At 32.2% G+C, this 22,928-nt stretch overlaps 1 protein-coding gene across 2 annotated transcripts in view; it reads right to left on the bottom strand.

Moving 5' to 3' along the window:
- The window catches only part of LOC134283284 (neurogenic locus notch homolog protein 1-like), a 31,655-nt gene extending 11,855 nt beyond the window's left edge, over positions 1-19,800 (bottom strand). The window contains exons 1-18 of one of the 2 annotated variants that reach the window (XM_062765729.1): positions 18,658-19,800; positions 16,757-16,836; positions 16,561-16,624; positions 15,202-15,221; positions 14,928-14,982; positions 6,721-6,743; positions 6,488-6,542; positions 6,192-6,211; positions 5,942-5,996; positions 5,501-5,523; positions 5,185-5,239; positions 4,574-4,596; positions 4,325-4,379; positions 3,641-3,663; positions 2,812-2,866; positions 1,267-1,289; positions 1,024-1,078; positions 344-366 (exon numbers count right to left, since the gene is read on the bottom strand). In XM_062765729.1, the coding sequence (XP_062621713.1) occupies positions 344-366; positions 1,024-1,078; positions 1,267-1,289; positions 2,812-2,866; positions 3,641-3,663; positions 4,325-4,379; positions 4,574-4,596; positions 5,185-5,239; positions 5,501-5,523; positions 5,942-5,996; positions 6,192-6,211; positions 6,488-6,542; positions 6,721-6,743; positions 14,928-14,982; positions 15,202-15,221; positions 16,561-16,624; positions 16,757-16,828 (699 nt within the window). In that variant the 5' untranslated portion in view covers positions 16,829-16,836; positions 18,658-19,800. Of the gene's footprint in view, positions 1-343; positions 367-1,023; positions 1,079-1,266; positions 1,290-2,811; positions 2,867-3,640; positions 3,664-4,324; positions 4,380-4,573; positions 4,597-5,184; positions 5,240-5,500; positions 5,524-5,941; positions 5,997-6,191; positions 6,212-6,487; positions 6,543-6,720; positions 6,744-14,927; positions 14,983-15,201; positions 15,222-16,560; positions 16,625-16,756; positions 16,837-17,219; positions 17,322-18,657 lie in introns of those variants that run through there. The other variant, XM_062765730.1, reaches the window with a different exon arrangement.
- Between the last annotated feature and the right edge of the window lie 3,128 nt (positions 19,801-22,928).

Raw genomic sequence — 22,928 nt, 5'->3', positions numbered from 1 at the left:
TTTTACATAAGATGTTTATTAATTTTTAACTTGTTTTATATGGAAAATAATCATTTAAATCCGAACACTTTATATCAGATTTTATGTCATTTTAACCTTGGTCCGTGCGCACAATCTGCGATCTTTAAAGACCCCGATTTTTCACAAAAATATTACGTAACATCAATAAAAATTAAATCATTCTGACTTGTTTTTTCATAAGAAATATTTTAATATACAACAGATTTATACAGAACCATTTATTTTCACAAAAACGTCATTGTCCACGAACTTTTGGACAACCCTCGTATATTATAAGATATAATTCACTGATTTTAAAGAAAAACTTTTCCTTAAAACTTACCAATGAACATTCACCTAAACCTCCTGCAAACAAACAAAAAATACATATTTTAGTCTACTTTAAGAAAAACACAGAATTCCAGTACAATAACTAAAATTACTTTAACGGTATGATTTGGGTTTTTTTCACCCAAGGGTATCGTAGTATATGTAATTTGTATATGTAATCCGACTTTTGGATATATTGTTTTTATATTCAGTTTCAGAGTAAATTTCAACCAATATCAAACAAGGCATCTGATCCCACCTCTGATGTTTTGTTTGCTCCGCTCCTATTTAGTATTGTTTCATGGACTTTAGAGCTTGAAAACTGTTCGTTATATCCATATATTTCATCGATTAATGAATATGCTTGATATTTAACGCTGTAATTTGAAAAACAAAATCCGTATTAAATTATAAAAACTTTTATTAATATTTTCCCAGGATTAAGGTTAAAAAGATGATAATTTGCTTATATCAAGATTTTCCTGCAATCTCCAGAAATATCTTCTGTACAATAATTTTTTTTAGGACATTCACAATGAACTGTTTTTCAAATCATTTGGTTTGAGCAAGTTTAACATAATTTATACAGATAATTACTATAGTAAACTTTGTGAATACCTATAGAGTATTCAGAATTGTTTAAGTGAAGAACTGAAAACTTTTGTTTATTCTTTTCACATTATGAAAATTTACCTCGCACACATCTTCCATTTTGACAAATTTCTCGGGGATCACGGCATGGGTTTCTCTATTTTAATGAAAAATCTTATTAAAGAATTCTGGTCAATATTTCAATGACTAACTGTAATCAGAAATACTCAGTTGTTTGAAGATAATACTATACGAGAACATTAATAATAGAAACATTAAAATTCTAGAAAAGATTTATAATTAGTTTTCCTAAGAAGATTTATTACAGTGTTTAAAATAAGTTACCGGGGAGCATGTATCCGAATTTCCTAAAATGAAAGAAAAACATCAGTTAAAAAGCTAAGAAGTCTTGGTGGAACTACATAGAAAATCTGAATTGCCAAACAAATGCGCCTGTATAACGAATATCCTTACAGTTTTCTAAAAGATCAGTTGTTACAAGGAAAAAGTCTCATAATTTATTTTTTAACTATTATTTATCAAAAAATTATTCATTTAAGTCTAAATTAAACAAAAACTGAAATCAAAACAATTCTCTCTTAATTAGGATCAAAATATATTTATCAAAATGCATTTTTAATCGTATTCAGCGGAAGACCTTCTTGTTATTCTTTGGGTTTCTTTTCGATTGTATATCTATATCATTATTTTTTTTTCCTTACCGATTTTGTGCACGCGAGTTCTCAGAAATGGCTTGATGGATTTTCATGAAACTTACAGGTCTGTTAGAACGTCAAATAATCTAGATAAATATTTTTTATTTTGATGACATCACTTCCGGTTCGAAGATTTCCTCAACGTTGTCATTTTAAGAGGGTCACGTTGTTCGGCAATGTTCTCAAAAACCATTGAACATGGAAGTATGAAATTTTTAATGAACAAAGAGCAATCTATGTAAAGTTGAATTGTGTATACCATTGCCGCCGAAAATGTAAGCGCCGACGCTCGCTATGGCTCGAAAATTGACTTATCGAGAAATTCAAAATTTCTTACATCTTTTCTACAATATCGTTTAACATGGAAATATTTTGTTAAAACATTTAGAATAAACGAGAGGCAAAATTTCAAGATCTTTCAAATTTTATTTCTAAAAGGGGACTGGCTCCTAAAATAAGGGAACTAGAAGGGCCAAACTCAAAAAATATTGAGAATGTGTAAAACATCAAAGAAGCAAAGTTATTCAAAATGTCAAGTAGCATCTGATGATATCATCAAAATACGTCCGTTGACGCCACTTCCGGCCATAACAGAAAGTAGTCGAAAATTTCTTATTTTCACAGAATTTGGCATTGAATTGGGCTGTACTAGCTTGTCAGAGTTGATGTCCGATTAAATTACCTGTTGAATTTCGTCATTTTTGACAACATCCAGTTTTACCAGAAGTACCATAAATGGTTTATTTTTTTGCAAATATTAACGTCAAATCAAATTATTAACGTAACACAATACTTCTAATCCATTTTTCTGCTGCTAATGGTCACTACCGCGCAAACCAGAAGTCGCAAAAAAAAAAAGTTTTTTTTTCCTCACAAAAATCAACATATATTTCAATTATAAAAGTACTTAATAGAGATCGAAATAATTTTGATTTGAAGTTTTCTTTGAAACGAATGCAATATTTTTTATTTAACGATCTTACATGCATGGCTTCTGAAAATCGGACCGAAGACCTTCTTGTTGCTTTGCAGCGAGGTCGGTTCTAGTTTGATTTATTATTTGATAGACAAGAAAACTTTTGAATTCCTATACTTTTCAGGATCATGTTGTTGGGTAGATGAAAACTGTTGTTTATTCTTTTTCATATTCTGAAAATTTAAATGCATTTCATACCTCGCACACATCTTCCATTTTGACAATTTTCTCGGGGATCACGGCATGGGTTTCTCTATTTTAATGAAAAAAATCTTCTTACAGAATTCAGGTCAATATTTCAATGACTAACTGTAATTAAAAATCCTCAGTATCTGAAAGATACTAATACATGTATACGAATGCATGAATAATAGAAACATTAAAAAAGAAGGTATGGTTTTAGCTTTATTGCGCCCTAAAAATGTAATGACATCAAAAAGTTTTGAAACTGGCTTAAATATTAGTTAATTAAATGACTCTGATAAATCAGGAAAGAATATGGCATGAAGGTTTACCATTCTGCAAATATGACGTCATTAATGTGAAGCATTTCTCTATTTTCAACAGAAAAAGCCTCAAAATGGCACATTTCAAGGGTGATTTTCCTTTAGAAAACAGTGTCCACAGCCGTCGCCCACGTTATTTTTTTGATATTTTGTGCAAAATTCAATAACAAATCACATATCTCAAGATCTTTGTGGGCGGTGCCTGTGGACAATGTTATCTGCAAGAAAATTCCATTGAAAATTGGTGTCTTCTGCAACTTTTTAAGAAAATACGGGAAAATGCACATGTTTATGACGTCATAATTAGCATTTAAAAACACGTGTGAGAAAAATGACTTGTATGATTTTTCTGCATTGAATTTCAATTATTTAAAATGAGTTTTCAACTTTTAAACCAGTTTCATTTTTTTTTAGAAAATCACAGGGCAAAATTTATATGGAAACCATACCTTCTTCTTTTGGAAATATTTGTAATTATTTTCTGATGAAAAATAATTATAACAGTATTCAAAATAAATTACCGCGGAGCATGTATCCAAATTTCCTAAAATGGAAAAAATAAAATCAGTACAAAAGTTAAGAAGTCTTGGTAGACCTACGTATCAAATCTGAAAAGACAAATTAAAGTGCCTGTATAACGATTTTTCTCTACCTTTTTTTTTTTTTTAGAAAAAGATCAACTGTTACAAGAAAACATAAGAGATGTTTGTGAAACATTTTTGCCCCTTCTCCCCAAATAATTGGAAGTTTTCTAAGTCCAAAGGCAGAACTCTGTCCACAATGGCTCGACTGTACCCAAAACAGGACTTGACCCAGATATTATGAAGAAAAATCTTAATATAAAATTTTATTTCAGTAGGTGTAACCTCTGCAAAGAAATTGATCGGAAACTGGAAATAATTGAAATCCTTCTAAGTCCAAGTGACATAACTATGCAAAAATGGCTCGATTGTCACCAAAACAGAATTTGACCTAGGTATTCTTGTGAAAAATCTGTATGCAAAATTTTATTTAAGTATGTGTATGTTCATCGAAGAACATGAACAGAAACTAAAAATAATTGGAACTTTTCAAAGTCTAAGAGGAATAACTCTGTCAAAAAATGTTTGTATATACCTCATACAGTATTCAGGATTATTTTGGTGGAGAATTGAAAACTTTACCTTATTCTTTTCGTATTCTGAAAATTTAAATATATTTAATACCTCGCACACATCTTCCATTTTGACAAATTTCTCGGGGATCACGGCATGGGTTTCTCTATGAAAATGAAAAAATCGTATGACAGAATTCTGGTCAATATTTCCATGGATATAGTCATTGCTAACAATATTCAATTATTTTCAGATACTAGTATACGTGTGCATGAATAAAAGAACTATTAAAATTCTAGTAAAGATTTATAATAATTTTCTGCTTTTAAAAGAATTATTAAAGTATTAAAAATAAATTACCGGGGAGCATGTATCCGACATTCCTAAAATGGTAGAAAAGTATAATCATTACAGATGCTAAAAAGTCTTCAAAGACCTTTATATAAAATCTGAATAGATAGACAGCAATTACAAAGATATGCATGTATCACATACATGTACAAAACAATATATACCTAATTTATCAAATGTCCGAAACAATCAAGTGATCAAAGAAGCAAATGAAAGGAGTACCTTCAAATAACTATTCAAAGGGTATTGAGTAAAGATATATCATTTAAGGAATGACTAATTCTTGGCCAAATAATCGAGTATAATCTGGTTTGGGTAAGTTTACGCATTATATAATCCGCGAAGCGTAAAAGAAACGTATAACAACCTGCAAAAATCAGCATTAAATATATATCTTAATTATGCGCTATTTGCAAACTCTCCCAAAAAGTGCTAATTAAAGAAAATAAAAATTGTTACACATGTATCTCTAGTGGAACATTAAAATTACATTCAAGATTCTATTTCCATGAACCCTTAGAAGCTTTGCACGTTTAGATTATATATTTGTTCGCTATAAATATGCAGATAGAATATCTACTTCTTAACAAGCATTTTCAATCTAAACAAATAAGACATACCTGGTACACATATTCCATTTTGACACAGATCTATTGGATTTGGACATGGATTAAACTATCAAAAAATTAATATCATATTAATATTTTCAAAAAATATTTATTAAGATAATTCTCATTAAAAATAAATGAAATTTAGAATTGTTATATTGTTCAATAGAGTGAAAATAATACCCCGCTCCCCCCAAATCAGTGCAGTGCTAGTATGAAAGTAAACGTTATGAAAGAAGAGAATCGAGTCAGTCTTTTCAGTTACTCAGTTTATGAAGGAATATATATATAACACTTACTTGTAGATTTGAAATAAAATTACTCTTACCCGAGAACAGGCGTTGGAATTATCTGAAATGAAGGGAAACGAAATGTAGGAGTGTTTTCAAAGTTCATTCTGCATTTCTAACGTGTCAGTTTCTATTCTTTTAAAATACGTTGTCAGTTATATAAATATCTATTATATTTTTAAATACAAATGCAACACAAGAGGTCATCAACACAACCATCAAACAGTTATAAAAATAAAGACTATATTTTTATATTTCTTGTGAGTTCAGTATTTTTTTTTCCTTAATCAACATTTTATTCTACGATTAGATTAGAATAAGACAATTTATTTTCAATTATTTTAGCATTACTTGTCATAAAGCTACATTTTATTTAACCAAAAATATGAAATAATGAAACATTATTACTTTTTCTTATTCTTCTTAATATATCTATATTGTTTGCTTAATATAACAACAAACTATTTCAGGGTTCATACCTCGAATACACCTTCCCTCTACACAGATATCTCGTGGATCACGGCAACGGATATTCTAAAAATGAAACATCCTTCCAACCTCATAACTTATATTGATAACTTTTTTTTTTATAAAAGTAAATCAAATTAAAGTGTAATCAGTGTACTAGATAGGAAATTTATCTTTAAAGTGAGTGCAATTCACTGAAGTATTTTTCTGTATTTTAGAAAACGTTTTGGTTCGTATTACAAAAGAATATAAGTATCATACCGCTGAACACTCCGTCCTTTCTACAATGAACAAAAAGCATTGTTAACTTTTTGGAAATCAAACTGCTATCTAAAAGGTATAATTGGTGTAACAATTGCATAAAAGAGCTCCGAATTCTTTCGAATTCTTTCTAATCTTAAGTTTTGTCAATAAACATTTTCAAAAACACATACAAAATTATGCATTCAAATGTTGAAACAAATGCATCTGTTATATCTCTAGTGTTGTTAAAAGTCATTCAGTTTCATGCAACAATGAAGAATGTTGAGTAATATTGCTGCAAAAACAGTTTATACCTGGTACGCATATTCCATTCTGACACCTATCTCCTGGATTTGGACATGGATTAAACTATAAAAAAAGCAAATAATTAAGAGTCTTTTTTTAAGCCAGAAAATAGTGGCACCCCCCCGTTATTTACAATAAATCTGAAATTGTTATAAGCCATTCAATTATTTCCTGAACGTAGATACATGTATAATGTTATTTTTGTCTGTATGATATTAAACTATGTGTCTTTTATACTAACCTGGGAGCATGTATTGGAACTGTCTAAAATGGAAGAAAGTATGATGAATTTGTTTTCAGTCATATTGCAAATTAGTGATTATTATAAATAATAACTTTTATGTGACATGTGCAGTGTTTATTTAGTTTTCACTTATTTTACCCATATCCGTCTTACGGGTATAAACGTCTTGTGGCCTAGTTTTAACCTAACCCAAAATTTTGCCTTTTAGCCAATCATAATTCAGCAATCTGCCATGCTGCATTCATTGAATTTTGATAGAAGCCACACAAATTTGGTGCAGTGAAATTTGTAAGATTTTGCGAAGTTTATTGATGTACCTACGTCCTTCGTCTGCAAGGAACATCTAGTGACATTATATCGATCATATATCTTTGTTTGGCAGAGAACGGTGAGTGTAAACAAACGCTTTTGCACTACCCTAATTGTTAATTTTGGCTCGGCCCGCCCGTGCAGTGCGCGATCCGGTTATAACCGGTTACAAATGGGAGATGGACCACAACATGGACGACGTGAAGCGTCTCAGTGTTTGCATAATAGGACATTCATTTGTGTCTCGGCTCCAGCGTTACATGGACTCAAACTCAAGTCTCATGAATCTAAATTTGGATTCGGACAATTTTAATGTGTGGGTATGTGCCCGAGGAGGATTACGTGTGTCCCAGTTAAAGGATTTTATCAAATTTAAAAACAAACCACATGTGTGTTTTATTCAGATTGGCGAAAATGACATTTTGCGCTATGAGATGGAAAAATTATCAACGGATATCCTTTCAATAGCAAGTTATTTACACGAGGGGATGGATATCCCAGTTGTGATTGTCGGTCAACTGTTGCGTCGTCAGCCTTGGGCGTCCTCCAGCGACTTTAATGCGAAAATCGTTGCCGCAAACAATTTTCTTAAGGCAGGATGTTCCGACCTAGAAGGAGTCCATTTTTGGCACCACAGGCATTTTGGAGTGACCTGAACTTCCTTTTTATGACGGGGTAAAAAAAATGCAGTTTCACAGGACCATGTCTGGTAAAAAATAAGGCCAAATAAATCTAAATTAAGAGGTAAACATTCCAATTCCCCACAAATGTCCTTAATTTGACCAATTTAGCAGTAATACCTGATTAATTTTTATATATTACAACCCTGTCATGATCGTTTTTATTTAATAGGTGAAAATCCTCTGCAAGGGTTAAGTAGATATTTGTAGCTCATACGTAGATTTGGTTGGGAAAATATTTAGATAGCTCATACGTATTTAGTTGGGAATTTTTTTTTCAAATGATCATCAAACTTGAGTAACCATAATGAGTTGTTTCCTGAAAAATAAATATGCAAAAGTGCATATTAAATTTTAGAATTTTTTTTGATACAGTGTATGTTGTACAAGTCAAATATGAAGGAAAAAAATACATGCAATTGTATATTACCATTTTACAAAGTTATAAATAGTTAACATGTCATTTCATATATTCATTTAACAATAAAACAGTGAGAAAAACCCTCCCACCATTCTCAATCTCAGTTTCATAATGATGTATGGATTAAATGGAAAAAAGTCAAAAATTGCTTGTCTGTTACGTAAAAATTTTATTTTTACAATGTCTGGTAACAATTTTCATTTCCGTGTTAAGAGCTACAAGGGATTTTGCTAACAGTCACGGGGACACCTAAATATGGTTTGTGACCAGTAATTTTTGTGTCTTAGCACAGATATTGGCGCAGCATTTGTTCAGCAATACTGCACTTCAAAGTTTTCAATTTAGTATAATTTGAATGATATTAATTATACAAATAATTGATTATATAGCTTGTCTTTGTATTTTGTTGGGTTTTTAATAAGTGAAAATGCATAACAAAATAGTTGATATTGGTGGGACCATACACAATTTTTCAGTATAGTGGTGACTATGCAGGACCACATGTATAGTTTTACTTTCATTTTCCCTGATCAAGTTAAAACCCAGCAAAACTTCTTTTGGTAAATTTTATTGTTGTGGCTTCTTTTAGTACTTATGTGGGACCATACCCATATGGAAGTGTTATTACACATTTTACAATATAAATTGCTTGGCTACTTAATTGAGTATGCAGGGTCATACTCCCTTCTTATAAATACAAATGTGGGACCATACACATTTTATATTATGAATGGCATAGAACAGGTGGTGGCACTTGTCATATTTTGTTTTTAATTCTGTGCGGGACCATACGCATTTTACTCTATGAACAGTGCAGTTACAAATCCTGTGTTTAGCCATAATTTGAGCTAACTATTTAATGCGGGACCATACGCATTTTACATTGTGAACAGTTCATGTTCATTTGTCATAAGTTGCTCTTATTTCTATGCGGGACCATACGCATAATTTATCATGAACATTTCATGTATAAGTATGTTCATTTTATTATAATTTGCTCTTAATTCTATGCGGGACCATACGCATATGTCATTATGAGCATCACACAAGTGATATAATGTGGGACCATACACATTTTATATTATGAATGGCATAGAACAGGTGGTTGCACTTGTCATATTTTGTTTTTAATTCTGTGCGGGACCATACGCATTTTACTCTATGAACAGTGCAGTTACAAATCCTGTGTTTAGCCATAATTTGAGCTAACTATTTAATGCGGGACCATACGCATTTTACATTGTGAACAGTTCATGTTCATTTGTCATAAGTTGCTCTTATTTCTATGCGGGACCATACGCATAATTTATCATGAACATTTTATGTATAAGTATGTTCATTTTATTATAATTTGCTCTTAATTCTATGCGGGACCATACGCATATGTCATTATGAGCATCGCACAAGTGATATATATCATTTTATCATTATTTGATCTAAATTCTATGAGAGACCATGCGCATTTTACATTAGCAACAATGCACTCACAGATCAGGGCACTTGCCTTAACTACTTTGCTCTAAATTCTATGTGGGCCCTAACACATTATATAAATAGAGCAAGTTCATTTTATCATATTCTATGCAAGTTCATAACTTTATGCATTTCCATATTATTCATGCTGCTGCATATGCATATTGTCATACTTTACATTCTTTTAAGATGAATATCATGCAGTACGGCTCCGGGAAGTGCAGGTTAATATCATACTTCTCTTTTTGCATATAAAGTTCGGGGCAATTTGTCCATTGAAATTGTAATCACCAAAACCGTAGTCAATTAATTTATGTCATTTCTTTCAAGACATGCAAGTATCATACCTGTACAAAATATCAGGTCTTGTATTTTGACTGTCAATTGACTGCATTAGGTGTTGTCATTATTATACTTAATGCATACAATAATGCTGCATTGTTCAGACTTCGTATGCATAACTTGTGTATATTGCAAACATATTTATGATATTTACAGATTTTACTTCATTACATAAATTTTCTCAGGTCACCACCATGCCTCCTAAGCGGAAATTAGATGGTACATCGGGGAATTCGTCGAAAACTCGTAAAAAGCGAAATGTGGGAAGTACTGCTGATGTTACTGCGGTGGCTGAGACAAATGTTGAAAATGCCAAAGCAAATGTGAATACGGTACAGTCGAACGCTACCCCCTCCATAGACTATGACAAGTTGGCAGCTGCCGTAATAAAACAACAGTCTGTGAACAAGCCATCCACGGTGACATCATCAATGGTATCCCAGCAGAGTCAGTCAATAGCTACAACATCAACAACTCAGCCTCAGGTATCTCTGACCGGCCAAGGAGGCAGTGCATCTTCAGCTGGAATTGGAACAATTCTCGATCAATTGTTTTTAGGTGAGCCAGCAAGGTCATCCAATCAGGTTATAGAGGTAAAAGATGGTATCCCATTAGGTGCTTCAGTGTCTTTTAAGTTGAAACAAAAAATTTGGAACAATGAGTATATTGATTTAAAATCACTACTTAGCACAAAAGATGAACCTCTTTCAGTAACTATTTCTACTGGGGTCATTAACTTACATCAAGGTCAAAAAACCAAAGTCCCCATCACTCTGGGCCAGTGGACTGATGCTTTCCTCATTTTTTCAGCCATCTTTATTGAGAAATTTCCCGATGAGGCCCCTAACCTTCTCAAATACTGCCATATGATCCGTGAAGTGCAGTCCTTGCACGGTGACCATGCATTTAGACAATATGATGAGCAGTTCAGAAAACTCAGAGAATCAGTTAACGTTCCATGGCAAAACCCCATTCAGGAATTGCGACTCAAAGCTGCAACTATAAAATTTCAAGGTCCAAAGCCTCAACAGAATCATCCCTTTCGTACGAAATTCTGTTTCCAATTTAACAGAGGTGTACGATGCAGTCGAAACCCTTGCCCCTATAAACACATTTGTATGCAGTGCAAATCAAACCACCCCAAATCCAAATGCCCAGATTCTCAAAAATCAAGCTTCTCAAGAGCTCCCAACACCCATCAAACCAAAAAATCTGCATAGAGTCTTAGAGGGTTATGAACCACAGAAACTTAAATTTTTGATAGATGGTTTTAGACAGGGATTTAGTCTAGGATGTATAGGTCTTCCAACTCCAACAATTTCAAGGAATCATAAAAGTACAACCGATTTTCCATCTGTCATAGATGATTTTATAGATCAAGGCATACAGAAAGGTAGAATTGCTGGTCCCTTTAAATCCCCACCATTTGAATTTTTTGTTTCATCACCCCTGGGAGTGGTACCAAAATCTGAACCAGGGAAATTTAGGGTAATACACGATTTGTCATTTCCAAAACATAATTCTGTTAACAGTCAAATCCCCCAAGAGTGTGCCACTGTTCAGTATGATTCAATTGACAATGTCACAGCCCTGTTAAGACAATTTGGTAAGGATTCTCTCATGGCAAAAACAGATATTCAGGATGCATTCCGGATCGTACCTATACACCCCAAAGATTACAAACTTCTTGGTTTTTCATGGCAAGGTTGTTATTATTATGATAAATGTCTGCCCATGGGAGCTAGCAGCTCTTGTCAGATATTCGAATCCCTTAGTAAAGGTCTACAATGGGCAATGTGCACAAAATTTGACGCTGCAGGCATGTCTCACATGCTTGATGATTTTTTCTTCATAGGTCCAAAAGATTCCAACAAATGCTTACTAGATTTGCAACAGTTTCTGTCAATATGCAATGAGGCGGGTATTCCAATTAAAAAAGAAAAAACCCATTTCCCAACAACCATTTTAACAATTTATGGCATTGAAGTAGATTCCCACGTTTTGGAATGTCGGTTGCCTGAAACAAAACTTGTCAAGATACGAAATAAGTTGCAGGAAGTAAAGCATAGGAAGAAAATTACCCTTAAAGAACTACAGTCTCTGATAGGCTTATTAAACTTTGCTTGTTTAGTTGTCGTACCTGGTAGAGCTTTTCTTAGGCGCATTATAGATCTTACTTGTGGTGTGTCTAATCCTTCCCATTTTATCAGGCTAACATGTGAAACTAGGGCTGACCTGCAAATGTTGTCTCATTTTATTGAAAATTAAAATGGAAAATCAGTAATTTTACCAGATTTTTTTACATCATCAGATAAAGCATTATTATATACAGATGCTTCAGGTTCTATTGGCTTTGCAGGAGTTCTTGGTACAGAATGGTTTGCTCATGGGTGGGATGTGGTACCAGATTTAGAACATCACCAGATAGCTATTAAGGAGTTATTCCCTATCGTTATTGCTCTTGAAATTTGGGGGTCAAGCCTTGCTAATCAGAAAATATTGTTTATGTCAGATAACGAGGCCGTTGTGCATGCAGTCAACAAACAATCTTGCAAAGAAAAAACTCTTATGAAGCTTATAAGACGCCTTGTGCTAACATCTCTCTCATACAATATATTCTTTAAAGCAAAGCACATTGCGGGCAAGAAAAATTTATTAGCAGATAAACTTTCTCGATTTCAATTTCAGGAAGCCTTCAGAGTAGCTCCTCACTTGAATACACACCAGACTGCAATCCCTGTAGAACTTTTGAAAATTTGAGTACCGTTTGTCAACGGCTGCTAGCCTCTGCTTTGTCTCCATCATCGGCTCAAGCTTACAGACGTACATGGGAATTGTTAAGATCATGGAAGCCCACTGTCTCTCTTCCTGTTTCAGTTGTAGATGTGTGTAACTTTATTGGTCATTTGTTTTCGGTCAATTACTCATCAAGCAGCATAGCATCTCATATATCTGCAATTAGTTATGTCCACAAAATTTTAAATATGCATGACCCAACGCAGGCCTTTATTACTAGAAAGATTTTAAGGGGTTGTCAGTCATCTGTTCCAACAAAAGATACACGTCTACCTATCACACCGGACATCTTACAAAAAATATTAAATGCCCTAGCTCACACTGTCCCTCAGTATTCACTTCGCATCCTGCTTCGGGCTCTGTTTTTGTTAGCTTTTCATGCCTTTTTGAGATTAGGGGAAGTTGCTGTAAAATCACTACATAGCGGCAAGCATGTTTTACAGCGCGCGGATGTCACTTTTGACTATGTAGGGCCTACATTGTCAGCAGCTCAAATCATCATGCGTGAGTTCAAAACAAATAAGCAACATACCCCTTTGGTTCTCTCTGTCCAAGCTATTCAAGGTTCATCATTTTGTCCGGTGCATGCGTTACTTGAATACTTACAATATTCAAAGCACACATCTGGCCCATTATTTCAAACAATGGATGCTCTCCCAATTTCTTATGCAAAAGTAACCACCCATTTAAAATCAGCAGTAGAGTTTATAGGGCTTGATACAAACAACTTTAACGGTCATAGTTTCAGAATAGGCGCAGCTTCCTACGCAGCCTCCTTAGGCTATTCTGAAAGCCTTATTAAAAAATTAGGTCGATGGAACTCTGACGCCTTTCGTAGGTACATACGCATCAACTCCTTCCGTTTTTAGGTAACAAGGTGACCCCTTCCCCTCTTTTTGCTATATAAGCTCCTTTCTGTAATTACACACGGTGGGTCAGCATTTGGCTGCTGCCAATAAACCTGAAGTGTTTTATTAGTTATTAGGAAGGACAGTTCAGAAGTTGTCTGCTGTCATTAGGTTTACAGTTCAGAAGTTGTCTGCTGTAAAGATAATTCTATTAATGAACATTTTCTATTTTTATTTTTTATTCTCGTAGTGGTTCATCTTCTTTGCTCTTACCAATTTCCATAGGTAAAAATTTAACATTAATTTTTCTGCAACAACAATTCTTGTCCCTAATGGGAAGATGTACTAATTTTTTAATTTTTTCATTCTGGCGAAATTTATCAGTTTTTAAGTATATATGACCTTGCTGGTTTACCAAGTGTGTGACTGACAGTTCAGAATTTGTCTGCTGTTATAAGACATTGTCCATTTGTGTATAAGACACCATAGAAATTTTGTTGACTATCATGTTGAGTGTAGTGTGAACTTAACACAGTCCACAGTAATTTGTCTTGTGTAATCAAAACATGTCAGAACTTTGACTTCTGTAATGAAATGTTGATTAATTTTTCTTGTTCTTGAATATTTGGCAGGTCAGAATATGTCTGCTGTCACCTGTTTTCAATGTCGGTATCATATGATATGCAGTTGCAATTTATGTATATTGTGTTCCCCTTTCCATATACATACGATTTTTGATAATGCTGGTAATCCTGGCCAGGCAGCCTTTGGGTGGGGGGATCCAATTCTTAATTGGATTTGTGGCCTAAGTTTTGTACCTACCCACCTTTTTTGTGGGCAGGCAGTTTATTGATATTCCTATTTTTTACATATGTGTTTCTGTAGGGGGCATGTCAGGTATTTTTGGTACTCGTGTCATGAGGCCCCCTATCTGTTGATTTGTGTAAATATCTTTTTCATATGTAGTATTTTAGGGGGTCATGATGTGTTCATCACCACATGTATTATTAAAAGGGTTACATGTTTATGAATGACCCCCTGTTTTGTATATATGTTATTCGTCATTTACAAAATAAATGACATTTATTCATTCTAACACAATTGTTCTTATTTCGCCTGCCCTGTGCAAAAAACGAGCTCAGTCTCCCTGGCTAGGTTACACAAACTAAGGAACATAAATGGTAGCGAGTAGCAGTTAAGATATAAAACTTGTAATTTTTTTTTTAATTCGGTGCAATTCATGTTATCGAACATGTCTATAAAAGTTTTGAATTTCCATTTAATATACATATTTATTTTACATAATAATGTAAATATAAAAGTTAATTTACATACCTCTCACGCATCTACCTCCTATACACCTGTCTCTTGGATTAGGGCACGGATTATTCTAAAATTATCATTTTGATCATTTTCAAACTAAAGTTACATCTAACAGAAAATTGGATTAAATTTTCTTTAATCTAAATGAATTAAAACAAAAGTTTTTCTATAAATGATACAAGCAAAATTACAGAAAAATAGTTCATAACTTAAAAATTAAAACATTGAATAATTATACATAGATTAAATTTGGAAAAATATTGTTCTGTCTTAATGAAGATCATACCGGGGAACAATCCGTATTTCCTGAAATAAAAAATATTAAAATTATTTTTATTAATTTCAATATATATTAAACCTTAGTTAAAGTGAGTTAAATAATCAAATGATGATTTGATAAATTCATAACAAAGGCGATTCAGAAGATATCTACATTTGTTCAGTTTTATTAATCCATCTATGAAATAGACTTCACTGCCAATTTCCTGTATATTCACGCATAGAAATATTAAACTGCAGTCACAATGAGGTCACCAAGACGTGAAGACAATAAACGACCTCGATAAAATTCTAATAAGGTTGTACGGATTTTGGTTTTATTCTTATGTCCCGTAATTGTAGTTTTTGTCCCGTCCTTTCCTGTCCTAAATTCAAATTAAATTTTTTGAATAGAGCGTTACTGTGGTAAAAGCAAAAAAATATGCAAAAAATCTGGAAAAGAATTTGTTTTCTTGGATACACCCCCCTTATATATAGATTGCCAAAACTAGCATTTAGGGTTTGATATTGATAAAAAGTTAACAAAATCGTACATTTATTCCTTCTTGGTTACCATAGCAACGGGTGTTGTTTTCTTTATCAAACTTATCAATATTTTATATTCATAGTTCCATCAGATAAGTTTTATTCAAGGTGAGTCAAATAATGTTTCTTGATCAAATGGTAAGTTGATTAATTAGGAAACAAAAATATCACTTTGAATTGCTGGGAGTTTGTTTCTATGGTCACATCGCAAAATAGCAATAAACCCAATTTTTTCATATATTGTTAGTGTTGCAAGGTCCTCAGAATGCATATTTGCCAGTCTAGAGTTTTCATGTTTTTCCTCAACACAGTAGCATTAATCCGATCTAATTAAGTAACCGATTTTGCTTGATTACACTGTGCTACCATGGCAACCATAAAATAATGTTGTTTATACTTATTTACTTAAAGTCAAATATTTTCATTGTTTTCTTAAATTGTTTATCAAATTTCATCATGTATCACCTATCATTGGTGTATAATGAGAATTTTTCAGCATCTTTCAGCATTTCAAAGTATTTCAAATGTACCCTTGGTTACCACTTACTCAGAGATATATTTTAAACAGTTTCTATAGAGCATAAGTGGCAACAAGGCGTCATGTTTTTGTGTCGTTTGCTTTTTGTAGTTTTTAAGGCCCAATGAAGATTAACAGTAGCCAAAATCTCATTTTTCAAACTTTTCCTATGTAACTATGGCAACCAAGACACACAGCAACAAAATTTTATTTGATATATGTTTATGTTTCTGGTGTCAAGAAGTAAGAATGTACAAAGTTTCGTCATATATATTACCGTCTGACTAACATTTGTTTGACCACGTATGGCTAACATTTACTTACCGCCTGGCCGACATACATTATTCACACATCTAGTTCCTTGTGGACAATTCGATTCTCCGAAAATCTAAAAGAAAATAATATAACCAATAAAATCAAATATAAGGCACTCCAAAATTAGGCATAAAACGATTGCGAAGTCACCCGATTAATTCCTTTACTTAGTGACAATGGACGATAACATAAACTATTGACTTACAGCTATACAGGATTGTTGTCCCCGCACATTTACACTGGATCCCAACACTATGGCAATAATCAAGTACCACATGTCTGTCTCTATAGGGTTTATAGATGAAAACGAAGCAAAATATTAAACAATTTAAAAAAAAATATTGCACTCGTTAGACAAATTTCAAAAATATATCACTGCTTAATTTAAACAAATGTGTATCTACGGTTTTAGTATCAAGATTACATGCTTTTTCTGAAGTTAATTTCTTTGTGCATTTACGATGTTTTTTTCATTGTAGTTTGTTAATTGACTTAATTTCGGTATAACTCACTTCGAGAAAGACATTTTATTTTAAATAGTTATGTGTGTATTTTAGAGAAGAACATTTAAATGTACTAAGTCGTGAAACAATAACGACAGTAAGAATCTTCCGTTAATGTAAACTTATTGATTAGTGAGCTTAGTTGCATTCTAAAAAATACAAGACCTCTAGAACAATAGAGTTAGGATCAGGTGTCATGGAGGAGTGAGCATACCATGCCAACTGGTCACATCCACCATGTACTCCTCGACATGGATCTTGAAACTTTAAGTTGAGGTTATAATAAAGATTCACTTATGAATATTAATAAGCAAATACTCAGTAAAGTGAATACAGACTTTATTCTGAAGAAAATGGATTGAAATTGATATCAACATTATACAAATTGCCTTGCACTGTTTCTAAAAGTACTGAATAATTTAAGACATAAACAGAAGTACTGAATCATTTAAGACATAAATTCAAGTCATAAACATATGATCATCCCATGTTCATAGTACCGGTATGTGATTACCACAAGCCTTTTTACGTAGTTGACCAACCCTTTTACGTATATGGTGATAAATAAATGTTAAACACGGTGATACATCGTGGTGTCCTGTTTATAATTAATTAAGTTTCGTTGAATTTTGAAGTCACAAATTCAGTTCATTGCCAACAGATTGTTGTTTTTTTTTTATTTTAATAAATTTTAGAACATTTTGGGTGATTTTCTTTGTTCTCATGGTTCTTGTTCTCAAAAATTATAATGTCTTTCATGGAAAACATATGCACAAATAAATTAACTTTTTCAAATAATTAAGTAATATATTTGGAATATCAATACCTTTATGAGACATTAAAGATATTATTTTTTTTTAATTACACAAATCATAATCAACATTGAAATTAATGTAATGTTTTTGAAACCACAGGTTTATCTACTAATCATAAATATAGACGCTTTTTATATTGAACTTATTCGAACTTGTTGCTATTTTTATCAGATACAATAGCATCAATCAAGAAGAAATAAAAAACAAAAAGTATTTTTTACCACATAAGTATGTCAGTTTTACGTCATTAAAAGCGATAATGCAAATTATACAAAGGTTATAACGATACTTCTAAAGGAAACCCTTAATAGAGAGATTTTAATTGTTTTATTTAAAAAAAAATTCACAAAACAATTATGTTGAAAAGGACAAATATAAAGTGAAAATGAATTGAATTTTTCTTTAATAAGTATATTAGTACCACAGGTTTATCTACTAATCATAAATATCGACGCTTTTTATATTGAACTTATTCGAACTTGTTGCTATTTTTATCAGATACAATAGCATCAATCAAGAAGAAATAAAAAACAAAAAGTATTTTTACCACATAAGTATGTCAGTTTTACGTCATTAAAAGCTATAATGCAAATTATACAAAGGTTATAACGATACTTCTAAAGGAAACCCTTAATAGAGAGATTTTAAATGTTTTATTTAAAAAAAAAATTCACAAAACAATTATGTTGAAAAGGACAAATATAAAGTGAAAATGAATTGAATTTTTCTTTAATAAGTATATTAGTAATATTCAAAACAAAATCACAAGAAAAGAAATCTGACTTTACCTTCCTCTAGTTTCCACCAGATTAAATAGAAAGCTGTTCTCCGTGGATCGAAAACATGATGTATTACATCATTGCACTTTAGATGTATCGCTTAATTAACATATTGTTTGTGGATGCGGATTATGTATATTTAATTGTTTAGGTCAATTAAGTCTACCACATTTTTGTTACCTTTAGTTAGAGAGATTTCTTCATATGGGTTAATTTTTTAAAGGGGTATTTAATTGACCTGTTTCCTTAATTTTTATTTTAAAAAAAATTACTTGTACCTAAAGAATTGAAAAACAATTATTTTTAAAACGTAACGTTTACAAAGTTAATGTTCATTTGGAAGTAAACAGGGACCTCAAAGAACATAGGAGGCTGGATCAGGTACCATGAAGAGCTAATCATCTCCTGTTGCTCGGTTACAGCCTGGTTATGAAAGGATTAATTTTATTTTCTGTGTTATTTTTCCCGGGTAGTTTCTCTTATTGTGATATGGCACCAGTGTTATTTTTCATTATAGCCTAAACATGACCGTTAATTCAAAATATTTTCCCCAGTATTCAACATAATATCTTTCAAATTACACAATCTGTTTGCTGAAAAATTCTTGAAGCATATAATTAGCAGAGACTTTAATAAATATTTTCCAGAACTGCCCCATGTCTAGTTCTATCCCTATCTTTTAAAACCATACCAGTATCGTATACAGAGAAATTTTTGCCTCCATTTTATTTTCTCCCTTTTCACCCTACCCTTGGTTGGGCGAATATAAAACGGGACGGAGAAGGATATGGAGATAACGAACAGTATTCAATATCAAAGTCCATAAAACAATACAAAAGAGGAGCAGAGCAAACACGGACCTCCGAAACGTCAGAGGTGGGATCAGATGCCATGGAGGAGTGAGCATCCCCTGCCGACCGGTCACATCCGCCGTGTGCTCTTTGTCATGATCGGGAAATAACAGAAAAATACGTCGTCAATTCAGCGTATAAATAATGGACTAATAAAAGCGTCAGTCAGCATTTGACTCAAAAAATTGTGTTTGCTGACAAGATCATTGTATCGACCATAGAACGTCCGAAAATGATGACTTTAAACGAGACTGCTTATATTCTGTTTTCATCAATGTGTTTGTCAATATCTTACCTAGTTTTAGAAATTGTTCATATGTACGAATTCAAAGAAGACATTACAATTTCTCAAAGAGAACTGTGACTGGACAAATTTTAGACAGGACAAATTTGTTTGCAAGAGCGAAAACAAAGCGAAGCGAAAATAACCCTTTATACAGCATTAGAATTAGAATTTATATTAGTTTTTATCATAACTGGACAAAATAAAAAGATTCTTACTAATTGGTCGAAATTTTATTTGTCCTGAAGCCCCCCCCCCCCCAAAAAAAAAACTTTATCTTGTGAGAGAGATCTCGTATGCTGTATTTCTTTAACTGACAAGTTTATACATGAGAAACTTAACCTTTGATTCGGGTTTCAAAATCACCCTTTCATCTGTCTCCAAGATATTAAAATAAACTTTCAATTTAATCCTCAATTTTTTATATTATCTTAATGTATTATCATAGAGAAGTTATAAAATTTGAAATATTTTGCATGTAAAAAGACCATATTTTTAGAGTAACTGTTGAAATTGACGCCCATAGAAAACTAACCCACGCGACATGATAGAAAAATGGAAATTGCTATAAAAATAGTGTCTATACTCAAGGATTGCCTTTCTATAACTGGATTCTATGCATCAGTTATAGGTCAGAAAGAAATAAGGATTAAAATTGTTGCCTGTGTGCATCTAAGATCACGTTAGTAAAACAAAATTAGATTCGATTATTAATACTTTTTTCGAGTAATTAAAAAAAATAATAAAATTTACTCAATCACAAGCCATTGCAGTATGTCTTTTTCTCTACAAATACGTATTGGTGATTTTTAACATTTTTGACAAAATAAAAATACTCAAATAACAGAAATATTTATGTCAAGTCCATTTCTTTAAAAAGATGTTCTCATTCCAGGACATTTATATAATCTTGCTAAATTCCTTTCATCTTCATCCTGAACAGATTTATGCAACAGTCGACTCTTAATAGGTTGCTTCATTGTTTTTTTTTATTTGAAAAAGGCTGTTTAAATGATAAAATAAGATAAAAAGAGAACCGAATTGACCTTATGTCATGGACGCGTGAATGATAGTCTAAACGCGGAATTAAACGTAGGGGCCCACAAATGGATGACCTACGATTTTGTATTAATTACCTCCTGTAATGACGACACATATACGATTAAAGGAAAGTTTTAAGCTACAATGTTAGAAAATAAACACTTTCTTTTATGTAAAATTTTAACCGACATTTACCGTCGTTGAGAGATATAAATTCTAGAGCTATATTAATACCTACACAATCTACGCAAACTCTCTGTTATTTTTTGTGGTTGGTAAAACAATATACTAAAATGGATTGAATGGAAGTTACTTACACACAGAATTGTCCATAGTAATTTCCATTTCTCTGATCATGACAAGAAGAGGGATACTTACTTCTCTATGGCACCCGATCTCACCCCTGATGATTTTAGAGGTTTCTGTTCTATTTGGTCACAATCTTCATTGTTTTGATGGATTTTGAGCTTGATTTTTGTTCGTTATTCTCATATTTTATTTTTGCAATAAATAAAGTTAGACTTTGACAATAAAGTGGCGATCACAATTATAAACCCTTTTACTGTGTTCTTGTTCTTTTGCAGGGCAGATCTATATAGTATGGTGATGTGTTTGCAGACAATGCAGTAATAATATGAAGTTTATAAATCAATTGTTGTAATGTCTTATGCATAATTCACAAAACTGTATCAAACTGCCCCTCAAAACATCAATCTATATCATAAAAAATGTGAATAATTCTTAGTTAATTACAAGTGATGTCAATTAAAATCAATAGAGTTGATTTCATTAATAAAAATGAAGAAAATAATATTATTGGTTTAGAAAAGTAATGTTCTTTGAAATTGTATTTCGTTCATTTGCAAAATTGAAATGATGTTGATCTTGATATACTGTTATATAAGACAATTGACTATCCTTTAAAAAATGAATTTTGTTTAAAAAGAAATCGTGTTTTTTGCCATTTCTTTATGTTCTTAACGATGACTGACGTATTTCATTCTAATTTTAGGCCATTGTACTAGTTTACACACTAGTCGACAAATTTCTCCGTTTATTCCCGATCATGAAAAGGAGCACACTGAGAGTGTGATTGGTCGGCAAGAGATGCTCACTCCTCCATAGCACCTGATACCATCTCCGATTTTTTGGAAGGTTATTGTTTGTTCTTCTCCAATTTTGTATTGTTTAATGTACTTTTGAGCTTGATTACTGTTCGTTATCTCCGTATATTTAGAAATTCATTAGGTTCCTTTAAACTTATTCTCGATTTCAAAAGAACTTGACTCAAAACCATTCTATGTATAGTTCTATTTATTTGCAAGAATTCAAACAACTGGCATTAAAATTTCTTCATCAGATGAAGATTGATATTCTAGTTTTCACGATAAAACTGTTACGAAAAGTGCATCATTTTAAAACTAAACATTGCAAAAAATGTCTTTTTGAAAAGGAGACAAACTAAACATTGCAAAAAATGTCTTTCTGAAAAGGAGACCTTTTCTTAAATATCATATATACTTGAGTATTCAAAAAATTCTCTTAAAGGAGACTTTATCTTGCCCATGTATACCTATTTTTATATTTTTAAGTTTCACGTACCAGAAAATTAAAACCAGCAGCAATCAAATGAGTATGCTATTATATGTCAATGAATGCCAGAATTTTCTTGAGCCTACGTTGATTGAAAATTTTAAAAGTCAAGCGGTATTCAATCATATCATATTGCACATACCGAGAAATTACAACTTTTAATGGAGGTTGATTTCGTTTCTATATACCGGTATTTGTTGTTGTTGGGATGTTGTTGTTATATATGAAATGGATATTTAGACTTTAATAGTAATCTTACAACCACGCTTTATGATAAACGTAATAAATTTCACTTTCGATCAATAGTCAACTTCCCTCACTTAAGCAGAAAGTGACCCTAGGTATGACAAAAAGTTATCTGATGAAATTCATCGGACAAATCGCCTTTTTGTTGGAAGGTCGCCAAAAATACGTTGAAGCTACATCAATGGAATTATAAAGCCCAAGAGCAACACACTGAAGATGGAAGAGGCTGCAACAAACTACAACACATGTACAGCTTTGATTTAAAT

The sequence above is a fragment of the Saccostrea cucullata genome, unplaced genomic scaffold (assembly GCF_032062105.1).
Source record: "Saccostrea cucullata isolate Sc308-1 unplaced genomic scaffold, CSIRO_AGI_Scuc_v1 ctg48, whole genome shotgun sequence".
In the NCBI taxonomy this organism is placed as follows: Eukaryota; Metazoa; Mollusca; class Bivalvia; order Ostreida; family Ostreidae; genus Saccostrea; species Saccostrea cuccullata.
Note: the sequence above shows the minus strand (reverse complement) of the source record. Positions and strands in the feature narration are given on the sequence as shown.